Below are 23,095 nucleotides of genomic sequence, written 5' to 3' on the forward strand. Positions count from 1 at the left end.
CTCAATTCCTGATCCTCCAATCACGGCGGTCTTCGGAGCTGGCCAATCATAAGTGGGAGATGTCCTACCTGCTGTTTTCCGTACCAATCGTTGAAGTTTCGGAGCTACATCCAATGAGAACCGCGGGTCCCGAGCTCCAATCCGAAGCCATTCGGCGTCATGACCAGCCAATGGGAGTTCGTGTAGAAGCGAGTCTGCTCAACAGCTTGTTATTTGGTGGATTGTGGCAGTAAATCGGGGCGAGTGGGGAACCCGGGCGCAGGAACTGTCGCCGCGGCCGGGAGTGGTGCTGCCCGGACGGGGGCCCACGGCGGTCAGTGGGGCGGAGGACTGGAGAGCTGACAGCGCGCACTTTACCCGCAGTAGGTGGGTGGGGAGGAGGGAAGCGAGGGACACTGAATGGGCGAAGCGGGCAGTAGCAGCTGGTGCTGCTGACGGGGTCCCGGTGCAGTTGGAAGCTTTGGAGGTGGGGAGGGGATGCTGGGCTAGCGGTGCAGCCGGCGCCGGACCGGTGGGACAAGTCCGGGAGCGGCGGCAGCAACTGCAGCCGCCGCCGCCCGCCGTGTCCTCGGCCGCTTCCCCGGGAAAATGGCTGTGGGGCTGGCCGCGCCGCTAAGTTTGCTCCGACGCGGCGGGGAGCGGGCTGCCGCGGTGCTGAGAGCAGCCGGCCCCCAACTCGGCGGCGCGTCCTCTCCGGTGCAGTCCGTGGCAGGACCCCGGGGCTCGGCGCTGGTGGCTCTCCGGGCTCTACAAAAAGTTGAGGCGGGCGCGGGAGGCGGCGGCGGCGGCGGCTCCCCTCCCCTCCCACACCCTGTCCGGGCCGCCTCCCCCCCTCCCGCTCCCCGCCCCCCACCTCGCCGCGCGGGGTCCCCTCGCGCCCCCCGCGCCGGGCTGCAGGCCGCCGCCGCCCCGGCCCCTCCGGGTGCAGGAGCGCTTCTCCTTCCCGATATGGTGCAGAGCGGAGGAAGGAGAGCAATGGCGCCGTGACACTCCGCTGCCGCCACCGCGGGCCGGGGCGGGCGGAGGGGGCCGAGCGGCGGAGGCGGGGCGCGGGCCAAAGTCGGGGGATCCTAGCGGGAGTGTGTGTGTGTTGTGGGGGTGGCCGATCGGGGGGCTCGGCCGCTGCTCCTCGCGGGAGGACCCCGGAAGCCCCGACCCTGCCCTGCCCCGCTCCGGGGCGGTGGGTCCTGGCGCTCGGAGTTGAGCATTCCGGGTCCGGGCGGGCGGGCGGCGCGGCGGGGGCGCGGTGGGCCGCCGGCGAGCGCAGGGGCGGATCGGGCTGCTCTTTGGCGCGCGTGGGGCTCCCGCTGCCCGCCCGGCTCCCGCGTCCTGCCTCCCCCCCGAGGGGGTCTTCCTGCTGGGCTGCGTCCCCCCCCCCAGATGCCGCTTGTTTACTTTCTTTCCTCGGTCCTCGCCCCGCTCCTGACCGATTCTCTCTGCCTGTCTTTTCCCCTCCGGTGCTTGCAGCGACCGCGGAGATAACTCGTGGAGCTGGAACCCCACAGGTCACCGGTCAAAATGAAGGTAAGCGGCGGAGTCAATGCTCGTGAACCGGGCGCCCCGGGCGCTGCCAGTCGCGAGGCTGCTGTCGTGGAATGGCAGCTTTTTGTTAACTCAAAATTGATTTCTCTACTAAGCACTTTCGGGAAAATGACGTGTGAATGGGTGAGAAATATGTGTGTAAACGCAGTCAGTTCAGTCCTCTTGTAGCAGCACTTTGCAAAGGCTGGTGCAGCCTTCCGATTGTTGTCCATTCGGCTAGTATTTTTAAACACTTCCTGTGTTGGCCAGCAACCTTTGCAGAAGTAAGGCTTTTGTCTTGCTTTGGTTCTTTGAAGGATTTTGTGGTATATCTTTTTTTGAAGTATTTTTTCTTCCTTACTGCTAGTGCTGTTTCGCAAAGGGAATATGTAGATTTAAAGGAGCTTTTTTTTTTTTAATCTTCCTAGGAATAAAGCAAGCTTCTGTGGTTACAGTATTTAGGTTGAACTGAAACTAAAAACGCTCAGTCTTTATAGTAAACATATGGATATTTGTATGTATGTGTATGTTTCTGAAGAATCTTACAAGAATCAGTATGTAGATGTTTAAAAGGACAGGCAGTAGTCTTCAGAATGCTTGGCTAATGTTTCAGGTCAGACATTTATTTGGTGAAAGTATTCTTCAATTCTAATCCTTTGCAAATGCATTGATTTTTACATGTGTTCAATCCATGTCTTATTTACCGTTGAAGTATATATATTAAATATATGTAAGTCTATATGTTGTTTAAGGGTCTCCTGTAGGTGATACTGACCTTGAACTACTGATCCTCCTGCCCCTGTCTCCTAAGTGCTGGGATTACAGTCATGACCCACCACACTGACTGTGTTTAAGTGTATTAATTTTTGAAATTCTCAAACTTTTTCTTGCTTTCCTATTTTCTTGAAGTGACAGACTTGCCATCCTTTAGTATTACTTGGGCAAAGGAGAAACGGTTTTCTACTTAAAAGTATGTAGTTGGTTGTAAATAGTTATCTTTGTACTTGGTAACGTTGGACTTGTGTGCATACAGCTAAGGATGAGGTAAAATGACATTGAAGTAGTACTCCTCTTGTTACTGTCAAGATTAAAATGAATAGCTTAATAAAACTTCTCATCCTTCACTCTGATCATGGATATTTTCTTTTTGTTTTTATTTGAGGCAGGGTCTCTCACTCACTTCAGACTTACTTTCCAAAAATAAGCCTTTTTTTTCCCCTTTCCTTTTTTCTTTTGATAGACACCCAGGCAGACCTGGAACTGGAGCTCACTCTAGTCCAGAGTGCCCTTAAACTGAAAGCAGTCCTCCTACCTCAGCCTGCTGAGTGCTGGTATTATAGGTGTGAGCTACCATGCTTTACTGGCTTTTTTTTTTTTTTTTAGTGAATTTATTGTTTGCTTTTGTGCTGGAATAGAACTCAGATTCTTGTGTATGTTAGGCTATTTACAGGGCAGTTTCTTTTTGTAAAGCCAAAAAGATGGATGTGGTAAACTGGATACAGCCAGTCTTGAGCCGTCAGTATATATTTGCATTCATAGCTATGTTCAGACTTAACTTTCAAATGTAGCCTGTAGTCAGTGAATCTTTCAAGTTGGCTTGGCTTCTTGTCTGTACAGATACATTGTAACCAAAACCAAAACGATATGGCCCTAGCCTCCAAACCAGCATTTGGGAAGCAGGCAGCACCAAGTCTAAAAAACAAATGAAAATACTGCCTGTTGAAAACTGTATCAGTAAACATTTAATTATGTATTGTATAGCTTTTAACAATAGCATTTCTTTTATTTTGAAAATACAACTTCTAGAAGGCCAGAAATAAAATTTGACACATTTAATACATTGTTTTCTGGGTTTTTTTTCCATTTTTTATAAACTGTAGAATTTTTAAAGATACCTTGTATTTGAAAAAAATCATAATATTTTCTTACAGTTCACAGTTACAGCTTTAGAACATTTTATAGTATCAGAAAATGAGCATATAAAATGAAGTGTTTGTTAATGTTTACGTTCAACTTATCAGTAGTATCAATTGAATTATTTCAGTGTTCTAATTATTTAAATATAAACCTTTAAATGCTGCTGGAGGTAAGGGCAGGAAAGAATGGTGACATTGACAGTTTCTGTTCTTTCATCAGGCGGCGGATGAGCCTGCCTACCTGACAGTGGGAACTGATGTCAGTGCCAAATACCGAGGGGCCTTCTGTGAGGCAAAGATTAAGACTGTGAAAAGGCTGGTGAAAGTTAAGGTAATATGCTTATGTGTATATTTTTACTACCACAGCTTTTTTGTGTGTTTGCTTCTCAGAAAGCAAGAAGGTTGGTTAAGCAGGTATGGGACCTGAACAGTAACAAGAATAGCTTCCATATAGAGCAACAGTTTTAATAACTGGATGGAAGTGATTGGCGTTTTTTTAAGCTGGAGGGGGAGATTACAAGTCATCAGTTGTCAGTCCATTGGGGAAAGCATCATTGAATACTACACTTCCAGGAAAGACACAGTAAGAACTGAAAATGGGAGATGATTATAAAATGTTTCCGTCAAAGTACTATGATCTTCATACTTAAATTATTTGGATCATTCCGTGTTTGTAGCATGCTTAAGCTATGATCCGATCTCCTCTTTGGTCATAGCTGGTTTCAGTGACTAGTGAGAACGATAGAGTAGGAATTATGATTCAGGTTTTATGTATGTGTATAGTTTTTGAGATAGGGTCTCACTGTGTAGCTCTGGCTGGCCTGTAATTTGCTCTGTAGATCTGTTAGGATGATAGATATTGGTCACTATGTGCACGCGCGCGTACACACACACACACACACACACACACACATATGAGGATCTCTTGCCTGCAGATGAATACCAGATGTATGTACCATTGCTTGCATCTAACTTTTACATGGATACTGGTGAATTGAACCCCAGGCTAACAAGTTTTGTAAGCAAGCACCTTTAACTGCAGAGCCATCTCCGAGTCTCATTCTAGCCCAAGCTGACCTGACACTCACTGTGTATTCCCAGGCTGCCCTTGAACTCACAGCTGCTGTACTCCTACCTCTAGCTCCATAGTGCTGGAATTAAAGGTGTGCACCACCATGTCTGGCTAGGATGATTTTATATATTTGTTTATTTGAGGGGAAAAGAGAAAGACAGAATGGTTGTGCCAGGGCCTCTAGAAACTGCAAATAAACTTCAGATGCCCCTGCCACCTTGTGCATCTGGCTTTACATGGGTACTAGGGAGTCTAACCTGGGTCCTTTGGCTTTGTAGTCAAGCACCTTAACTACTAACTAAGCCATCTCTGTAGTTCTAAGATGATTGTTAAGACCAGAAAAAAATTTAAACTGACTGTATTCCTGTACAATATTGAGGGATGCAGAAAAGTACAGATAAATTAATATCCATAGCTTATCAGAAGTTAACATTTTTTGTTTCCTTTTAGCGGTGTTCTGTATGTAGACTTCTTTTCTGTTTATGTGTGTAGGCATGTGATATATGCACACGTTTGTAGATGCAAGTACCTCATGTGTACATGTGGAGGCCAGGGGAAGTGTTCTCTTGTCAGTCTTCCACTTTATTACCCTGAGACAGTACTTCACTGAGCCTGGAATGCCCTGTTTCTGTGTTGGACTGGCTGACCAGTGAGCCCTAGTGACCCTCTTGTCTGCTCCGCTAAGCACTAGGGTTACAGGCATGTGTGACCACGTTTTTCTTTTGTTTTTTAATAAAATCCTGTTTTAAAATTTTATTTATTTATTTGATAGGGAATGGACATTCCAGGGCCTCTTGACACTGCAGACAAATTCCAGAAGCATATACCACTTTGTGCACATGGCTTTACATGTATACTGGGCAATCAAACTCCAGACCACCAGGCTTTGCAAGCAAACACTTTAAACCACTGTACCATCTTTCCACACCTTTTTTAAATTTTTTTGAGACAGGACCTTATGTCTCCCAGGATGGTTTTGAGCTGTCTGAATTTCTGATCCTCTTGCCTTCACCTCTCCAAAGTTGGGATTACAGGTGTGTACCACCATGCCTGGTTTATGCAGTGCTGAATTAAGCCCTGGGTGTCATGCATGCTGGGTGTTGCAGTCAGGTTCGCATTGCTGGCAGACATCACCCGACCAAGAGCAGCTGTAGGGGAAAAATAAGGTTTACTTTGGTTTACAGACGGGGAAAATAATAATGGCATGAGCAGAGGGTGGACATCATTTCCTTGGTCAACATCAGGCAGACAACAGGAACAGGAGAGTGTGCCAAACACTGGCAAGGGGAAACTGGCTATAATACCCATAAGCCCACCCCCAACAGTACACTGCCTCTTATTTCCCAAATCTCTATCAGCTGGGAACCTAGCATTCAGAACACCTAAGCTTATGGGGGACACCTGAATCAAACCACCATACTAGGCAAGAATTCAAACCAACTGAGCTACATCTCCACTGTCTACCTATAGTTCTAAATACTTTAAAATATGTATATAGTTTTACTTATTTATTTGAGAGAGAAAGAAGAGAAGGAGAATGGACACACCAGGGCCTCCAGTCACTGCAAACTCCAGGTGCATGTGCCACTGTGTGCATCTGATGATATATACGTGGGTACTGGGGAATTGAACCTGGGTCCTTAGGCTTCACAGGCAAACACCTTAACTTCTACCTCTGCCTCCCAAGTCCGGGATTAAAGGTGTGCACCACTATGCCCAGCCATATAAACATTTTTAAAATTATGAAGCTGTAATAAAAATTTTCAAAGTCCTTAATAATACTACAGATATTTGATGTCCTCTTCCAGATCTTATACTGTGCCTGCCATATTGTTATTGCATCACACTCCACCTACAGTTTGTTTTTTGTTTTATTCATTTATATAGCTGATGTTTTCTTAACAGGAAATACAGTGACAGGAGACATGTCAGAGGGTATGTCTTTAATACTTAGCACCTGATACATAATGTTCACTCAGAATTTGTTGACTGAATGAATGAATGTACTAGAGCAGTGATTCTCTAGCAGCATTAGCTTCACCTGGGAATTGTTCTAAATGCAGTTCTTTGGTCCATAGCCCAGACTTTCTGAATCAGAAACTAGGGGTGTGAGGTTCAGTAATTTTTTTTTGTTTGTTTGTTTGTTTTGTCTTTCAAGGTCGGGTCTCATGCTAGCTCAAGCTGACCTGGAATTCACTGTGTATTCTCAGGGTGGCCTTGAACTCATGGTGATCCTCATACCTCTGTCTCCCAAGTACTGGGATTAAAGGCATGCGCCACCACACCTGGCTCTTTTCTTTTTTATTCCATTGTCTTACTTTGTGCTGATGTGTTCATGTGTGAAAACACATGTATATGCAAGTGCACTTGTATGTAGAGGCCAGAGGTCAATGTCAGTGCCCCATTCACTCTACTTTAGTTAGCCTGTCTCTTTCTCCCAGCATTGGGATTACAGACACATACCACTACATCTGGCATTTTGGATGGGTGATCGGGAAGTGAACTCATGTCCTCATACTTGCAAGGCAAATACTGTCCCCACTGAGTTCAACCCCTTATGTGTTCTTCTAACTATATAAATACTATTAAATTTGATTGTTACTAAGTACTTAAGATTCTTTGACAATTTTAAACTTTTTTGGTATTGTGACTCCCTTTTTAAAACTATTTATTTAGTTGCAAACAGAGAGAGAATAAGAATAAGGATGTGCCAGAGCCTTTTGCCACTTCAGACAAACTCCAGATGCATGTACCCCTTTGCATCTCGCTTTATATGGGTTTTGGGGAATTGAACCCAGGCTGTCAGGCTTGGCAAGCAGGTACCTTTAGCCACTAAGCCATTTCTCCAGCCCCAGTATTGTGATTCTCTACTGATTATTTAAATTGAGTACGATGATTTTTGTTAGGTCTCATTTTTTATTACCCAGAATTTGGGTTTATGTATTTAGGTCATTGTTCTGTTGTGAGGTTTAATTTTTTTTAATTTATTTATTTGCAAGCAGAGAGAAATAGAAAAAAGGGAGAGAAGGAAGAGAGACTGAGCCTTCCAGGGCCTCTAGCCACTTCAAATGAATTCCAGATGCCTGGGCCACTTTGTGTATCTGGCTCTACATGGGTACTGCAGAATTGAACTTGGATCATTAGGTTTTGTAGGTATGCACCTTAAAGGCTGAGCCATCTCTCCAGCTCCCGCCCATTATGAGTTTTTTTTTTTAATTTTTAAAAATTATTTATTTATTTATTTATTTGAGAGCAACAGACACAGAGGGAAAGACAGATAGAGGGAGAGAGAGAATGGGCGCGCCAGGGCTTCCAGCCTCTGCAAAGGAACTCCAGATGCGTGCGCCCCCTTGTGCATCTGGCTAACGTGGGACCTGGGGAACCGAACCTCGAACTGGGGTCCTTAGGCTTCACAGGCAAGCGCTTAACCGCTAAGCCATTTCTCCAGCCCCATTATGAGTTTTTGAGACACTACATACCCTGGTGTTTTGGGGAATATGAAGGCAGTAAGGGTAAGAAAGGATAGTTGTTCCTGAATTGCTTCCAGTTATTTAGATTTAAGGACTGAAAGAGTTCTGGTTTTAAGTAGGCAATAAAATTTGGTACTTTTTTTTCATACTTGGTAACAATCAGAACGTTTTATGATTTATTGATGAAATACACAAGAAGCAATTTTATATTTTTATTGTAATCACTATTGATTATAAATCCTGTAGTTTATTCAGTGGTAAGCACTTATTAAATGCCTGTAATATGCTAACAACTGGGGTAATAGTAATGAAGGAGGCTCCAGCTCTCCAGGAGCTTAAGTTAATAAGAAAGAAAGACAGTAAACATCAGTACAGGACAGCGGAATAACTGCTGTTCCAGAGGTTACCACAGGGTATTAAGAACGTGTGAGTTAAAGACATCACTTAGAAGCACTTATTATAATGTATTGTTTTAAAAGTAGCTTGCAAATTATTGTGCATAAATGTTTTTCAGGTACTCCTGAAACAGGATAACACAACACAGTTGGTGCAAGATGATCAAGTAAAGGGTCCTTTAAGAGTACGTATGTTACATGGTTTAGAGTCTAAAATAATCATAAACATAAACCATAACTTACTGAATTTCACATTTATAAGTACACTTAAGGTTTTTTTAGTTATTGTTTTAAATTTTTATTATTTATTTTTGAGGAAGGGTCTTACTCTAGCCCAGGCTGACCTGGAAATCACTCTGTAGCTGGCCTCACAATCATGTTGATTATCCTACTTCTGCCTCCTGAGTGCTAGTATTAAAGGTATGTGCCACCATGCCCAACCAGTTTAGGTCTTTTTGTTTGTTTGTTTGTTTTTTGGTTTTTTGAGCTAGAGTTTCAGTTTCACTGTAGCCCAGGCTGACCTGGAATTCACTGTGTAGTCTCAGGGTGGCCTGGAACTCACAGCAGTCCTAATTACCTCTGCCTCCTGAGTACTGGGATTAAAGTTGTGTGCCACCACACCCGGCTTTTTTTTTTTTTTTTTTTTTTGAGGCAGGTTCTTGCTCTAGCCCAGCCTAACCTGGAATTCACTGTGTTGTCTCAGGCTGTCATCTAACTCACAGCGATCCTCCTACCTGCCACTTTTAGGGTGGTTTTTTTTTTTTTTTTTTTTTTTTTTTTTTTTTTTTTGGTTTTTCGAGGTAGGGTCTCACTCTAGCCCAGGCTGACCTGTAATTCACTATGTAGTTCAGGGTGGTCTTGAACTCATGGCGATCCTCCTACCTCTGCCTCCTGCGTGCTGGGATTAAAGGCATGCGCCACCACACCTGGCTCATTTTAGTTGTTATAAGTTTTAATCAGAAAACAAAAATACAAATGAGATGTTTGTATTATGATAAATTACGATATTGCAGTGATTGCGTTTTTAAGAACATCAAACATATCAGGTTATTTTATTTTTTTTGTTCTGGTTTTCTGAGACAAGATTTGATAACCTTGACTTATCAAGAACAAGCATTTAATGCAATCCGGCCTTAAAGACAGGATCCTCCTGCCTCAGAATCCTGAAATTGGGGATTACAGATGTGGACCACCATGCTTGGCTGTCAGAGCAGCTGACTACATGTATTAACATGTTATGTTTTCACTCAGCTTTTGAAATGTTAAGCAGATGTTAATTTTTTTTTTTTTACATTGTTGTCCTATATGAGGTGATGGAATAGTTTACATTCCAATATCAGAAACTTGAATTTCTTTCTTTCTTTTTTTTTTTTTTTTTTTTTTTGAGGTAAGGTCTCACTCTAGTTCAGGCTGACCTGGGATTCACTCTGTAGTCTCAGGGTGGTCTCGAACTCATGGCAATCCTCCTACCTCTGCCTTCTGAGTGCTGGGATTAAAGGTGTATGCTCCCACACCTGGCTTATCAGCTTGAATTTTCTATGTAATAAACTATTCATATCATAATTGATTTTAAAAAAGATTTTGTTTATTCATTTATTTGCAAGCAGAGTGAAAGAGAGAGGGAATGGACACCCAGGGCCTCTTGCCACTGCAGATGGACTCCAGATGCAGCAACCACTTTGTGTTCCTGCTTTTACTTGTTACTGGGCATTTGAACTGGTCTGCCAGACTTTTCATGCAAGCAGCTTTAACTACTGAGCCATCTCTGAAGCCCTCCATTCATTTTAATAAGTACCTGTGTTATGTGTTCCATCAGTCTCTGACCATTAGTTTATGTAATGAATCTTGTTGCATCAGTAGCACTTCCATTAATATCTGATATACAGAGTTCTGGAACGTGACTGGTCCATCCCTGTCCTGGAGAACTTTTATCTTAAAGGTCCCTTAAGTACAATAGCTGATTCCAGTATTAACTTTCTCTGTAAAAGAAAATTTAAACTATTTTTTTTTCTCTCAGGGTGGCCTCTTACTCACAGTGACCCTCCTACCTCTGCCTCCCAAGTGCTGGGATTAAAGGCGTGTGTCACCTCGCCAGGTTCAAAAATTGGAACTATTATGGTTGTCCTATAGTCTTGTATTTGTTGTATTTAGTTTTCCTGAAGGGAAATAATAATATGGTGAATAAACTGCAGTAATATTTGAGAGTTTGGGTTCACATCCTGTACTCTGCAAATTGCCTTCTCTTTCTGAGATACAACTTTTATTTATTTATTTATTTATTTTTATTTATTTGAGCGTGATAGAGAGAGAGAGAGAGAGAGAGAGAGAGAGAGAGAGAGGGAGGGAAAGGGAAAGAGGCAGAGAGCGATGGGCGTGCGAGGGCTTTCAGCCACTGCAAAGGAGCACCAGACGCGTGCGTTTCCTTGTGCGTATGGCTAACGTGGGTCCTGGGGAATCAAGCCTCGAACCAAGGTCCTTAGGCTTCACAGGCAAGTGCTTAACCGCTAAGCCATCTCTCCAGCCCCGAGATACAACTTTTAATTTGTAACATACAGGTAGAAATAGCTCCCTTACTTACACCACAGTGCTGTGGAGCTTCATACTATGTACTGGAGATATGCGCATTATGACTGAGAAAGACATGCCAGAATAAGGAAGACTTACTAGAAGTTCTCTTTCCTGGATCATGTTGCTGGGTGTGATTTGGTTTGTTTGCTCAAATGTGGTTAAGGGAGTTTGGGTTTCATGTTTTAGGTCGGAGCTATTGTTGAAACAAGGACTTCCGATGGATCCTTTCAGGAAGCTATTATCAGCAAGTTGACAGATGCTAGTTGGTATACTGTGGGTAAGTAGTTAAGTCATTTAATACATAGCTTTGCTCTGGAGGCTGCGTATACCTCTGCTTTGTGAATACACTGAGGCATTGTGTGGGCAAAGAAGCCTGTATCCTTTCCTTTCAATTTACTGGATGTAGCTAGCTAAGATTTTAATGATGCCCTGCTGGTAACAAAAATAGTTATCATTTAGAGTAACCTGGCCATTTATGTCTTTCATCTGTTTTAGGTGATTTGGACATTTATTTTCAAGAAAGTTAAATATATGATTGTTTTTCTTTCATAAGAAACATCAACACTAGTATAATAGTCAGACTTTTACTTTTTCTGTAAGGAGCAATGTAGGTGCTGTAATGGAATTGATAGACCTGAAACCTGTACCCAGACTTTTGTTACCTATTTAGTGTGGATTCTTCTGTATAATCACTTTTATCAGAGTTATATGTGCTGTTACTGTGAATGCATTCGTGTGTGTGTGTGTGTGTGTGTGTGTTTATATGTGTGGATGCTCATGTTTGCAGCTGTGTGTGTGCACGCATGTGGAGTCCAGGGATCTACATCAGGTGTTTCCCATTTATAGTTTTGCTTCTTTACAGAGTCCCTCACTGAACTCAGAGCTCACTGATTCAGCCAGTCTAGCTAGCCGTCCTGCCTCAGGAACCCACCTGGCTCCACCTCCTGAGGGGTGGGATTTATGTGGATGCTACCATAGCTGACACTTACGTGGTTGCTTGGGATCTCACCTCAAGTTCTCATGGCTTGCATAGCAAGTGCTTTACCAACCAGGCCATCTCCCCAGCCCCCACATTCTTTAAACATTTTGTGTGGAAATGTAGGCTAGCTTTAATAAACCTTTATGAGGGCTGTGGAGATGGCTTAGCAGTTAAGGCATTTGTCTGCAAAGCCAAAGGATCCCAGTTCGATTCTCCAGGACCCACGTAAGCCACATAAGAGGGCACATGCTTCTGGAGTTTGTTTGCAGGAGGCCATTGCACAACCATTCTCTCACTCTCTCTCTGCCCCTTTCTCTCTCTCATATAAATAAACAATAAGGGCTGGAGAGATGGCTTAGAGGTTAAGCACTTGCCTGTGAAGCCTAAGGGCCATGGTTTGAGGTTCGATTCCCCAGGACCCACATTACCCAAATGTACAAAGGGGTGCATGCATCTGGAGTTCGTCTGCAGTGGCTGGAGGCCCTGGCACACCCATTCTCTCTTATCTGCCTCTTTCTCTCTGTATGTTGCTCTCGAATAAGTAAATAAAAAATAAACAAAAAAATTTAAATAAATAATAAAAATATTAAAAAAACAAAAAACCTTCACGATCAGGGTGTGGTGGCCCATGCCTGTAATCCCACTACTCAGATGCAGAGGCAGGATCCAGAGTTTAAGGTCATCCTAGCTATATAGTGAATGTAAGGCCAACCTGGGCTACATGAGACCCTTTCAAAAAAAATAACAAGAAACAACTTTAGTGAGAAGCAACAAGTGTCAAGATACATATAAATTAAAACCTAAAAGTAAAACTAGGGTTGAAGAAGTGCCTTAATGGTTAAGGTGCTTACCTATGAAGCCTAAAAACTCATGTTCACATCTCCAGGTCCCATGTCAGCCAGATGCACAGTGGCACAAGTGCACAATATTGCACATGTGCACAAGGGGCACATGTATTTGGAATTCGTTTGTAGTGGCTGGAGGCCCTGGTGTACCATTCTGTCTTGCTCTCACTGCCTCTGTCTCTCACTCGCTCAAATAAATGAAAATAAATAAAAGTAATACTACTTGAGCTAGGGAGATGGCTTAGCAGTTAAGGCACTTGCCTGTAAAGCCAAAGGACCCAGGTTCAATTCCACAAGACCCACGTAAGCAAGATGCACAAGGTGGGATGTGTCTGGAATTCATTTGCAGTGGATGGATGCCCTGGCGCTCCTATTCTTTCCCACTCTCCCTTTGTCTCTCTCTAATAAATAGAAGCAAAATATAAAAAAGTAATACTACCCGGGTGTGGTGACACACGTCTTCAATCCCAGCACTTGGGAGGCAAAAATAGGAGGATTGCCATGGGTTTGAGGCCACCCTGAGACTACATAGTGAATTCCAGATCAGCCTGGGCTAGAGTGAGACCCTCCCTCTGGGGGAGAAATAATACTAAAGTAGTTAATATTATACAGGTGAGAATAGCAATTTCCACATCTCTTCCCAGTGCTTTCAATCTGTATAGTCTTATGGTTTATATCTATGACTGTCTTTTCTGATGGACAACTATAGTCTTGTTGGTTTACATTTATGTAAGTATTAATAGGTTCCTTTGTTTTTGTTTGTTTGTTTTTAACTTTTTAAAAATTTTTATTTATTTATTTGAGAGCAACAGACAGAGAAAGATGCAGCGAGAGAATGGGCCTCCAGCCACTGCATATGAACTCTAGAACTCCAGATGCGTGTGCCCCCTTGTGCATCTGGCTAATGTGGGTCCTGGGGAATCGAGATTTGAATGGGGTCCTTAGGCTTCACAGGCAAGCGCTTTACTGCTAAGCTATCTCTCCAGCCCTTTCTTTGTTGTTGTTGTTGTTTTGAATATATTTTATTTTAAAAATACATTTTATTTATTTGAGTGGGGGGGGGTCAAAGAGAGAGAGTGAGAGAGAATGGCCATGCCAGCCTCCAGCTGCTGCAAATTAACTCCAGACACATGTGCCACCTTGTGCATCTGGCTTATGTGGGTCCTGGGGAATCAAACCTGTTTCCTTTGGCTTTGTAGGCATGCACCTTAACTGCTAAGCCATCTCTCCAGCCTAACAGTTTCCTTCTTAAAGGAAAGGAAAAAATTATTTGCTCCAAAGATAGTATATGAGTATTTATAATAACATCTTGTATTCTGTTACTGAACAGTAAATAGTTGCAGTTCATAGAGTTTGTGGTTTGTTGTTTGTTTGCTTTGTTTTTTTAAATATTTTTTAAAAATTTATTTGACGGAGAGAGAGAGAGAGAGAGAGAGAGAGAGAGAGAGAGAGAGAATGAGAATGGATGCGCAAGGCCTCCAGCCACTGCAAATGAAGTCTAGATGTGTGCGCCCCCATGTGCATTTGGCTAACATGGGTTGTGGGAAATCGAACCTGGGTCCTTTGGCTTTGCTGGCAAACACCTGAACCGCTAAGCCATTCCTCTAGCCCTGTTTGATTTGCTTTTTAAGATAGAGTCTCACAGTGTAGCCCAGGCTGGTCTCAAGTTCACAAACCTGCTTTAGCCTCTTGTGTAGCAGTTATAGTTTTTTTTTGGTGGGGGGGCCATTAGAAATGTTTTTTCAGTCTAGAAAGATGGCTTAGCAGTTAAGACTAAAGATCTAGGTTCAACTCCCCAGAACCACCCACATAAGCCAGATGTACGAGGTTTTGTATGTATCTGGAGTTCATTTGCAGTGGCTGGAGGCCCTGGCACAGCCATTCTCCCTCCCTGCAATAAATAAAAATTTTAAAAAATGTATTTTCACCACACTTGATGGCATGTGCATATAGTCTCAGTATTTGGAAAGCTGAGGCAGGAAGATTGGTGTAAGTTTAAGGCCAACCTGGGCTATGCATGCAAGACCCTGTCACAAAAGAAATGTTTTCTCTTTTGATGATTAAACTGATTAAACTTATATCCCAGCTTAGTTTATGGATTTGACACATCTCATCCTTACATTCGAGGTGAAGAATCTGGAGTTCCAGGTCTAGCTCTGTGAGGCCCTGAGCTCTATCCCTAGCACTGCTCAGTAAGAAAAAGCAAAACCAAAATATCTAAGTGGCCAGGTTGCCTATGGCCATGGCTACTAAGCAACCTCCCTAAAAAGCCATTTAAAAGGAAAATATGGGGACTACCAATACAGTTCAGTGGTGAATGGCTTGTCTAGTAGGTTCAAACTTCTGGGTTTGATCACCTGCACCACTTAGTACTAAGCATCAAAAAACTATTCAGGGGGCTGGAGAGATGACCCAGCAGTTAAAAGCACTTGCTTAAGGGCTGTAGAGATGGCTTACTGGTGATATGGTTAGCCTGTGAACTCTTAAGTACCCAGGTCTGATTCCTCAGAACTCACATAAGCCAGATACACATGGTGGTGCATATGTCTGGAGTTTGTTTGCAGTGGCTAGAGGCCCTGGTGCACCAGTTCTCTCTCTCTCTCTTGCTAATAAGTAAAAATAATATTGTTTTAAAAAGCACTCTCTTGCAAAGCCTAATGACCTGGGTTCAGTTGCCCGCTCACCCACATAATGCCAAGTACACAATGTGGTGTATGTGTCTGGAGTTCATGTGCACTGGCAGGAAGCTCTGGCTAGTACACGCTCATTCTTTCTCTCCCTTTGTCCCACTCTTTCTTTCTGAAATAAATAAATAAATAAATTAAAAAAAATCTACTCACTTTGCTGACAGAACCTAACCCATTGTTTATATATCCTTTCATAAGATTTAGTATTCCCGGGCTGGAGAGATGGCTTAGCGGTTAAGTGCTTGCCTGTGAAGCCTAAGGACCCCGGTTTGAGGCTCGGTTCCCCAGGTCCCACGTTAGCCAGATGCACAAGGGGGCACACATGTCTGGAGTTCGTTTGCAGAGGCTGGAAGCCCCGGCGCGCCCATTCTCTCTCTCTCCCTCTATCTGTCTTTCTCTCTGTGTCTGTCGCTCTCAAATAAATAAATAAAAAATGAACAAAAAATATTTAAAAAAAAGATTTAGTGTTCCCTTTGTTAGTGTAATTATATATTTGAGTGTTAATTTCTTAAGGTTTTTGTTCTCAGTTACTGAGGGACTTCTGTAATTATCACAGTTGATTTTATGACTAAAAAACTATTAGAGGGCTGGAGAGATGGCTTAGCGGTTAAGGCACTTCCCTTCAAAGCCAAAGGATGTCTGTTTGATCTCCCAGGACCCATGTAAGCCAGATACACAAGGTGGTGTGTGTGTCTGGAGTTCGTATGCAGTGGCTGGAATCCCTGGTGTGCCCATTCTCTCTCTCTTTCTCTCCCCCTCTTTCTTCTCTCTCTGCCTCTTTCTCTTTCTCAAATAAATAAATAAAAATATTTTTTTAAATTTTTTTTGTTTATTTAATTTATTTATTTGAGAGCAACAGACAGAGAGAAAGAGGCAGATAGAGAGAGAATGGGCGCGCCAGGGCTTCCAGCCTCTGCAAACGAACTCCAGACGCGTGTGCCCCCTTGTGCATCTGGCTAACGTGGGACCTGGGGAACCGAGCCTCGAACCGGAGTCCTTAGGCTTCACAGGCGAGTGCTTAACCGCTAAGCCATCTCTCCAGCCCCAAAAATATTTTTTAAAAGCTATTAAAGCAATCACTTATAAAAAGTTTTTTTTTTTTTTTTTCCTTTTTGAGGTAGGGTATCACTCTGGCTCCAGCTGACCTGGAATTAACTATATAGTCTCATGGTGGCCTTGAACTCATGGCGATCCTCCTACCTCTGCCTCCCAAGTGCTGGGATTAAAGGAGTGTGCCACCATGCCAGGCTAAAAAGCATTTTTTGAAATAAACTGTAGGTCAGCATACAAGCATAATAGGTTTCATTATGACAGCTTCCCACATATGAGTCACTGCGCCTTGTTCTTCTTGCCTTCCCTGTACTGCCCTTGCCACCCATCTCTCTCTCACCCTCTGGTGGCTCCTCCTCCCTCATTCCCTTCGGCATTCTTTATCATGTGTACTCCAGCCTCCTCTCTTTTCTTCCCTCCCTTAACTTCTCCTTTCCCCTCATGATCCCTTTTCTGGGTTCATGGTCTATACAACCATTTTAAATCTAGTTTCTGCACATTAGAGGAAATAAGTATATTTGTCTTTCTGAGTCTGTCTTATTTTGTTTAACGTAGTGATTTTCATTTCTTTTTCTTACAGATATCATAATTTCTTTCTTTCTTTTTTTTTTTTTTGAGGTAGGGTTTCACTGTAGCCCAGGCTGACTTGGAATTCACTATGTAGTCTCAGGGTGGCCTGGAACTCACAGTGATCCTCCTACCTCTGCCTCCAGAGTGCTGGGATTAAAAAGGCGTGCACCACCACGCCCAGCAACATTTCATTGTTTTTATATACCTTGTTTTACTCATTTATGTGCTGATATCTAGGTTTTTCTTTCCAGCTATATTGAATAATGAAGCAGTAAACAGGGTGGATATACAGGTATCTTTGTGGTATATTGACTCAGGGGCCCTCATATGGTATTTGGATTTTTAGTTTCTTAAGGAACCTTGACACTGACTACACTGGTTTACATTCCACCGAGCACTGTATAAGGATTTCCAGTTCCCCACATCTTCTCCTGCGTTTGTTGTCATTTGTTTTCTTTCTTTTTTTTAAAACAACACATTTTATATTTTTTTTATTTATTTGAGAGAGAAAGGGGCAGATAGAAAGGGAGAGAATGGGTGTGCCAGGGCCCCTTGCCACTGCAAACGGATTCAGACACATGTGCCACCTACTGTATCTGGCTTATATGGATCCTGGGGAATCGCACCTGAGTCCTCTGGCTTTGCAGCCAAGTGCCTTAACTGCTAAGCCATCTCTCCAGCCCTCAGTAACCCATTTGTTGGACTAATTTTTATTTTTTGGTGTTCACTGTTTACAACTCTGTATATCCTATATATTAATCTATCTGATGTATATTTGGCTGTTGTTTTGCTCTTACGATTATTCTCTTGCTGGGCAGAAGCCTTTTATTACATATCATCGCATTTGTCAATTTTGAGATTACTCCCTGAGCTATTGGAGTCTTTTTCAGATTAATCTGATATTTTGAAGTGCAGTGTTGGGGTCTTTGATCCATTTTGAATTGATTTTTGTGCACTATAAGAAAGAAGATCTAGTTTATTTTATTTTGTTTATTTGTTTTATTTGAGTGAGAGAGTGAGGCAGATAGAGAATGGGCTCTCCAAGGCCTTCCAGCTTCTGCAAACAAACTCCAGATGCATGCACCACCTTGTGCATCTGGGAATCAAACCCTGGGTCCTTTGGCTTCACAGGCAAGCGCCTTAACCACTAAGTCATCTTTCCAGCCCCTGCCCCCCTTTTTTGAGGTAGGGTCTCGCTGTAGCCCAGGCTGACCTGGAATTCACTATCTAATCTCAGGCTTTCCCTGCAACTCACAGTGATCCTCTATCTCTGCCTGCTAAGTGCTGGCATCAATGGCGAGTAGCACCTTGCTGGCTCTAGTGGCATTCTTTCACATGCATCTAGTTTTCCCATCATCCTGCATTAAAGGTGCTTTTTTTGTCAATGTGTATTTAGACACACCATTGGAGTGGGATTGTGGCTGCTGGACAGCTGATGCTATGGCTTTGGGCCTTTTCTGGACTGAAATGTGGTAGAAATGTCCAAGGATTTGAAACCTTGGCCTAAGAAACGTCTTGCAGTGCTGTTAGCAGAGTTAGAGGGCCGTTCTGCAGTGAACTGCGCCACCACTGAGCTCTACCCCCTAGAGGACCATGCTTGTTAGCGTTGAAAGACCTGAATGTAGAAAGAACTGTGAACTGTGAGGCTTGACTTACAAGGGGAAGAAAGAGCTTTGGATGGACTAGGCTAGAAGTAGTTTGTGTGAGAGTAGCTGTGCTTTTCTCATGTCGTGAAAACTCGAGCAGGGTTGGATTTGGAAGAAAGAAATAGACTGGCGGGAGGAGACAGATAGGACGCAGAAAGAAATGAAAGTTCAGGCTGAAGAGGACGGCGCTATCAGCTGTAGTTATTTGAAGATTAAAATTACAATTGAGGGCTGGAGAGATGGCTTAGTGGTTAAGCGCTTGCCTGTGAAGCCTAGGGACCCTGTCTTGAGGCTTGATTCCCCAGTAAGCCAGATGCACAAGGGGGCGCACGCGTCTGGAGTTCGTTTGCAGAGGCTGGAAGCCCTGGCGCGCCCATTCTCTCTCTCTCCCTCTATCTGTCTTTCTCTCTGTGTCTGACGCTCTCAAATAAATAAATAAATAAAATTAAAAAATAAAATAGAATAAAATTACAATTGAAACTGAGCCAGCAGTTCTTCACTGGGACAGTAGGAACAGCGCTGAATTTTTTAAAAAAATATTTATTTATTTATTTATTTGAGAGAGTCAGACACAGAGAGAAAGACAGATAGAGGGAGAGAGAGAGAATGGGCGCGCCAGGGCTTCCAGCCTCTGCAAACGAACTCCAGACGCGTGCGCCCCCTTGTGCATCTGGCTAACGTGGGACCTGGGGAACCGAGCCTCGAACCGGGGTCCGTAGGCTTCACAGGCAAGCGCTTAACCACTAAGCTATCTCTCCAGCCCAGCGCTGAATTTTTGAAAGCAGGGATTTAGAGCGCTGAAATAGTTTTCCTGTTTTTTTCAAAGTTGGTTTTATTTCCCACCCTGGATTAATAAATTTTACAGCCCACTTGAAATTATGAATTAGAACAAATGCAGAAAAGAAGGGCTAATTGGCTTTGTAGCGTGGTTCTTTTGAAAGTGGCCACTGGGCCATGAGGCAAAGTTGTTAAAGAGTCCCTGCATGGAAGTCCAAAGGAGCCATGAGGATGAACTGTGGCTTGAAGTATGTATTACTTTAGGAATTTTTTTTTCCCCAAGGTAGGGTCTCACTCTAGTCCAGGCTGATAATTCACTATGTAGTCTAAGGGTGGCCTCAGACTCGCTGCGATCCTCGTAACTGCCTGTCCAGTGCTGGGATTAAAGGCGTGCGCCACCATGCCTGGCTTGACTTTAGGATTTGTAAAGCTAACAGGACTATGAGGTAGCTGCTAAGAAGGGCTGTTGGCTTTAGATGGAATTTTTCCCAGGTTCTGAAAGCAACTCAGCTGGAGGGGCGTCATTGGAACCTCAGTCTTTGCTGTGTATCAGCTGGGCATAGAGCTTCAAGGGTTTATACTTGCCTGCTTGTCGTAGCTCTTGCATTGGCTCATTTCCTCCTTGCAATGCCATCTTTGTAGTGTGAATGTTTACTCTGCCATTATGTGGCTTTGGTTTTGCAGGCTAAGAGATAAGAGACCTTGGACTATGAGGATATTTGAACAGTGTCGGAATGGATTAAAAACTTTAGGGAATTTTTTTGTTTTTTGTTTTTTTTTTTAGTTTTTTGAGGTAGGGTTTCACTTTAGCACAAGCTGACCTGGAATTCACTCTGTAGTCTCATGGTGGCCTTCAGCCCATGGCAATCCTCCTACCTCTGCCTCCTGAGTGCTGGGATTAAAGGCATGCGCCACCATGCCCAGCTTAGGGATTTTTAAGAAAATTTTTTTTGGTTTATTTTTATTTATTTATTTGAGAGTGACAGACAGAGAGAGAATGGGCGCACCAGAGCTTCCAGCCACTGCAGACGAATTCCAGATGCGTGCGCCCCCTTGTGCATCTGGCTAATGTGGGTCCAGGGGAAATCAAGCCTCGAACTGGGGTCCTTAGGTTTCACAGGCAAGCGCTTAACCGCTAAGCCATCTCTCCAGCCCTTAGGGATTTTTTTTAAATTTTTTTTGTTTATTTTCATTGATTTATTTGAGAGAGACAGAGAGAGAGAGAGAGAAAGGATGTGCCAGGGCCATCAGCCACTGCAAATGAACTCCAGACACGTGTGCCCCTTGTGCATCAGGCTTACGTGGGTCCTGGGGAATGGAGTCCAAGGGCAGAATAAGGTGGCTTGAGTTAGGTGTCCCCCATTAACTCAAGTGTTCCGAATGGTTGGTCCCCAGCTAGTGGCTATTTGGGAGGTGGAACCTTGGTGGAGGAGGTATGTTCTGGGGGCAGTCTTAGGGGTTTATAGCCAGTACCCCCTTGCCTGAGCTCTGCTCACTGTCCTGCTGGTGTTTGCCCCCTGCTATCCCATCTTTCCCCTGCTATCATGAGGCTTCCCTTGTTACTGTAAGTCAAAATAAAACCCTTTCGGGATGGAGAGATGGCTTAGTGGTTAAGGCGTTTGCCTGTAAAGCCAAAGGACCCAGGTTCAATTCCCCAGCACCCACGTAAGCCAGATGCACAAGGGGGGGGCGCGTGTTTCTGGAGTTTGTTTGCAGTGGCTGGAGGCCCTGGAGTGCTCGTTTTTTCTCTCCTTCTTTCTGCCTCTTTCTTTCTCTCTCTCTCAAATAAATAAAAATAAAGTTTTTAAAAATTTTATTTAATTAAAACCCTTTGCTTGTATCATCTGCTTTTGATCAGGTCCCAGCAATGAGAAGTTAATTGCAACAGACACCTTTCTCAAACATTTAGTGGCTGTAGCTATTAGTGTGTATTTTGGGTCTTCTGTTCAATTCCATCAGTCTTTTTGTCCTATTTGGTGTCAGGACTATGCTGTTTTTGTTACTATGATTCTGTTTAGGATTGCTTTGGTAATTCATAGTCTTACATGCTTCCATGTCAATCTTAAGATGTTTTTTTTTTCTAGTTTTGTGAAGAATGTCATTGTGTGATGAAGATAGCATAAATTTCTAGTTTTTTTTTTTTTTTGGTAATAGAGCTACTTTCATAATATTAATCAGTGAGTATGGGAGGCATATCCATCTTCACTTTCTTTCTGTGGTGGTGGTGGTTTGATTCAGGTGTCCCCCATAAAATTAGGTGTTCTGAATGTTAGGTTCCAGGCTGATGGAGATTTGGGAATGAACACCTCCTGAAGGCAGTATATTTTAGGGGCAGGCTTATGGGTCTTAAAGCCAGTTTCCCTGTGCCAGTGTTTGGCACACTTTCCTGTTCCTGTTGAACACCTGATGTTGGCCAGGAGGTGATGTCCACCCTCTGCTCATGTTATTGTTTTCCCCTGTCATAATGTAGCTTCCTCTTGAGTCTATAAGCCAAAACAAATCCTTTTTTTCCCCAAAAGCTTCTCTTGGTTGGATGATTTCTGCCTGCAATGGGAACCTGACTGCAGCAATAGTGTTTGACAGTTCATTTTAGAAGCATTTGGCCTCCTTGGTTAGATTATTCCTACAGAGGCATGTGTGTAGAAGCTATTGTGAATGGGATGTTTTGCCTGATTTTTAAGATTTGTATTGTATGTGTGTGTGTGTAGGCATGTATGCTGCAGCCTGTGTGGAGGTCAGAGGATAGCCTTAGCCTGTTTATACTGCCTGTCCACCTTTTTGTTTTTTTCCTGTGTGTGTGTTTTGCTTTGTTTTTCATATGGTCTCACTCTATCCCAGACTAGAACTCACTCTGTAGTCTCAGGCTGGACTTGAACTCATGCTGGCTCCACTTAATTGTCAAACATGTTCTCTTGTATTTATGCCACTCCATATGTGCCAGTCTAGTCCACAAGATTGCGTAGTCTCCTGGCTCTGCCTCCCATTGCCTTGTTGGGTTCATTGGTATTATAGACACGTGAGCTACTTTTGCTTCCGGTTTTACATGCGTGCTGAGGAATTGAACTTGGTTGGCAGGCTTGCAAGCAAACAAGCACCTGGAATTACTGAGCCTACTCTACAGCCCTCCCTTGTCTTTTTTTTTTTTTTTTTTTCCTGAGCAAATTTGGTTTTAGTATATAGAAAGTCTACTGATTTTTTTTTTTGTTTGTTTGTCATTTTACTGCAAATATTTATCAGGTCTAAAAGTTTTCTGGTGGAGACTTCGGTTATAAGATTAAAGCAGTTATTAACAAGAAAGACAAATATTGAGACATCTCACTACCTGATTCCAAAAAGCTACAGTAAGCTAGGTGTGGTGGTGCATGCCTGTAATCCCAGCACTTGGGAAACTGAGGTAAGAAGATCGCTGTGAATTTGAGGCCAGCATGAGACTACATAGTGAATTCTAGATCAGCCTAGGCTAATGTGAGACCCTACCTCAAATACATAAGTTTTACATATTTTATATATGTTTATTAGTATAATTTTTTATTGACAACTTCTATACTTATAGGCAATAAACCATGATAATTCTCTCCCCTCCCCCACTTTCCCTTTCA

At 43.4% G+C, this 23,095-nt stretch overlaps 1 protein-coding gene across 2 annotated transcripts in view; it reads left to right on the plus strand.

Annotated features, from left to right (window-relative positions):
* Nucleotides 1-229: 229 nt before the first annotated feature.
* Nucleotides 230-23,095, plus strand: part of Arid4a (AT-rich interaction domain 4A) — a 90,783-nt gene continuing 67,917 nt past the window's right edge. Inside the window, exons 1-5 of one of the 2 annotated variants that reach the window (XM_045154492.1) lie at nucleotides 230-366; nucleotides 1,468-1,524; nucleotides 3,658-3,768; nucleotides 8,494-8,559; nucleotides 11,129-11,219. In XM_045154492.1, coding sequence (XP_045010427.1) covers nucleotides 1,519-1,524; nucleotides 3,658-3,768; nucleotides 8,494-8,559; nucleotides 11,129-11,219 — 274 coding nt within the window. In that variant the 5' untranslated portion in view covers nucleotides 230-366; nucleotides 1,468-1,518. The remainder of the gene's footprint in view (nucleotides 367-1,467; nucleotides 1,525-3,657; nucleotides 3,769-8,493; nucleotides 8,560-11,128; nucleotides 11,220-23,095) is intronic. The other variant, XM_045154493.1, reaches the window with a different exon arrangement.

Source organism: Jaculus jaculus, chromosome 7 (assembly GCF_020740685.1).
Source record: "Jaculus jaculus isolate mJacJac1 chromosome 7, mJacJac1.mat.Y.cur, whole genome shotgun sequence".
Classification (NCBI taxonomy): Eukaryota; Metazoa; Chordata; class Mammalia; order Rodentia; family Dipodidae; genus Jaculus; species Jaculus jaculus.